Source organism: Sinocyclocheilus grahami, unplaced genomic scaffold, assembly GCF_001515645.1.
Source record: "Sinocyclocheilus grahami isolate Dianchi unplaced genomic scaffold, SAMN03320097.WGS_v1.1 scaffold7470.1, whole genome shotgun sequence".
Taxonomy (NCBI): domain Eukaryota; kingdom Metazoa; phylum Chordata; class Actinopteri; order Cypriniformes; family Cyprinidae; genus Sinocyclocheilus; species Sinocyclocheilus grahami.
The window spans coordinates 1-1,557 of NW_015511494.1; the positions used below are offsets into that span (position 1 = coordinate 1).

General features: G+C 36.4%; 1 protein-coding gene across 1 annotated transcript in view; it reads right to left on the minus strand.

Moving 5' to 3' along the window:
* Positions 1–400: 400 nt before the first annotated feature.
* LOC107577850 (uncharacterized) overlaps positions 401–1,557 on the minus strand; it is a gene marked incomplete at its 3' end in the record, with an annotated part of 9,429 nt that continues 8,272 nt past the window's right edge. The window contains exons 5-8 of the mRNA XM_016263882.1: positions 1,390–1,477; positions 1,223–1,309; positions 725–884; positions 401–486 (exon numbers count right to left, since the gene is read on the minus strand). Of these exons, the coding sequence (XP_016119368.1) occupies positions 401–486; positions 725–884; positions 1,223–1,309; positions 1,390–1,477 (421 nt within the window). The remainder of the gene's footprint in view (positions 487–724; positions 885–1,222; positions 1,310–1,389; positions 1,478–1,557) is intronic.

Genomic DNA, 1,557 nt, shown 5'->3' on the forward strand with positions numbered 1-1,557 from the left:
TTTTTTTTTTTTTTTTGATTTTTGGCATTTTTGCCTTTATTCTGACAGGACAGTAGTAATGACAGGAAGCAAAGTGGGATAAAACAGAGAGGGTCCACAAGCCGGGATTCGAACACGGGACACCCATAGTGCAACGGCGCTATATGTAGGCACTGATAGCCTTGTGGGCAGCACGCCGATATACAGCACCATTGCACTATTAATTTCTTTTAAAAGAGAATCTTACTGACCCCAATCTATTGAACGCAAGTTTATATTCAATATAGAAATTTAAATATAGACATTTCCAGTCCTGGAAAGCACATTTTTTAAATTCTCTCATATTACCAGGTTTTCCATGAGAACCTGAACACTGTCAAGTAAACATGTAATGATACACACAACACTTCAACCACCTCACCTTGGCATGTTTTATTTCCAGCTCAGTCATCTCGATCAAATTCTTACGGAAGGCTACTACACGCCTCGCCTTGAAGCTGGTGAGCTCTACAAACACAAGAAATCAAAACTGATAATTAAACCACTTTGATGATTTTTTCAAATTTTCTTTGTAATTGACTGTCTTACCAGGCACAATGGTAATAGTTCACAGATAGCTCCTTGCAGGATTTAAACCTACAATCTTTTGACTACCAGCCCAGATCTATAATCCCCATCTTAACTCTTCATATACTATAAATATTATTAGACAGTTAAATAAAATTAAGTTTTGATTGTACAACACCTTTCTTGCCAGACTCGGAGAGCTTGTCAAACTTCTGCAGACACTGCTTCTGGTTTTCCTCAGCCTGTGCGATGTCCTTACCCTTCAGACGAGCCTTGTCAAGAGCTTTATTGGAGTTCTCGTTATCTGCAAGTGCCCGTGCACGTCTATACAACAGGTCCTGATGGAAGAAAAAGGAATGTGTTATTGCTCAACCTATAATCAGGATAAATTGACAGCTAGTGAACAATGACCCAGGGTGTTAAAAATTTTGTTGCTGTTAGAACCAGTAATGTGCACTTGAAAAATAATGTATGTTTCATTGACTGGTAAAAAAAAATCTAGGCGGCTGGTAAAACCGGGGAATTCAAGGTGGGCAAAAATTTGAATTTTCCACTCTACAATGACCCCATTCTGGAAATAATTATAAAATATAAAATCTAATACATTTGGTTGAATTATACAATCCAATGCTTGTAACCAATGTAGTGTTACACAACACAAACAGGAAGGTGGCACCTTGGCAGCCTGGATGTCCCTTGTGTAGTATCTCAACAATTCTGTCAGCTTTAGCTCCTGATCTGATGCCACCCTGTCCTCCAATTTCTGCAAAACACACACACTTATGGTCCTATGAAAGTAAATAAAAATTAGGTTGGTAAGATAGATCCTATACAGATACTCACTCTAAGCTTTTCAAACACTTCATCATATTTTTCTAAGTGCCTGGAAGGAGAAAAAAGATTTAGTAAAAAACAATATTGTTTAAAATTACTGTTGTTTGAAATTTTTCTGACTTATATATAAATCGACACATTTAAACATGTATTTAAATATATATATATATAAATATA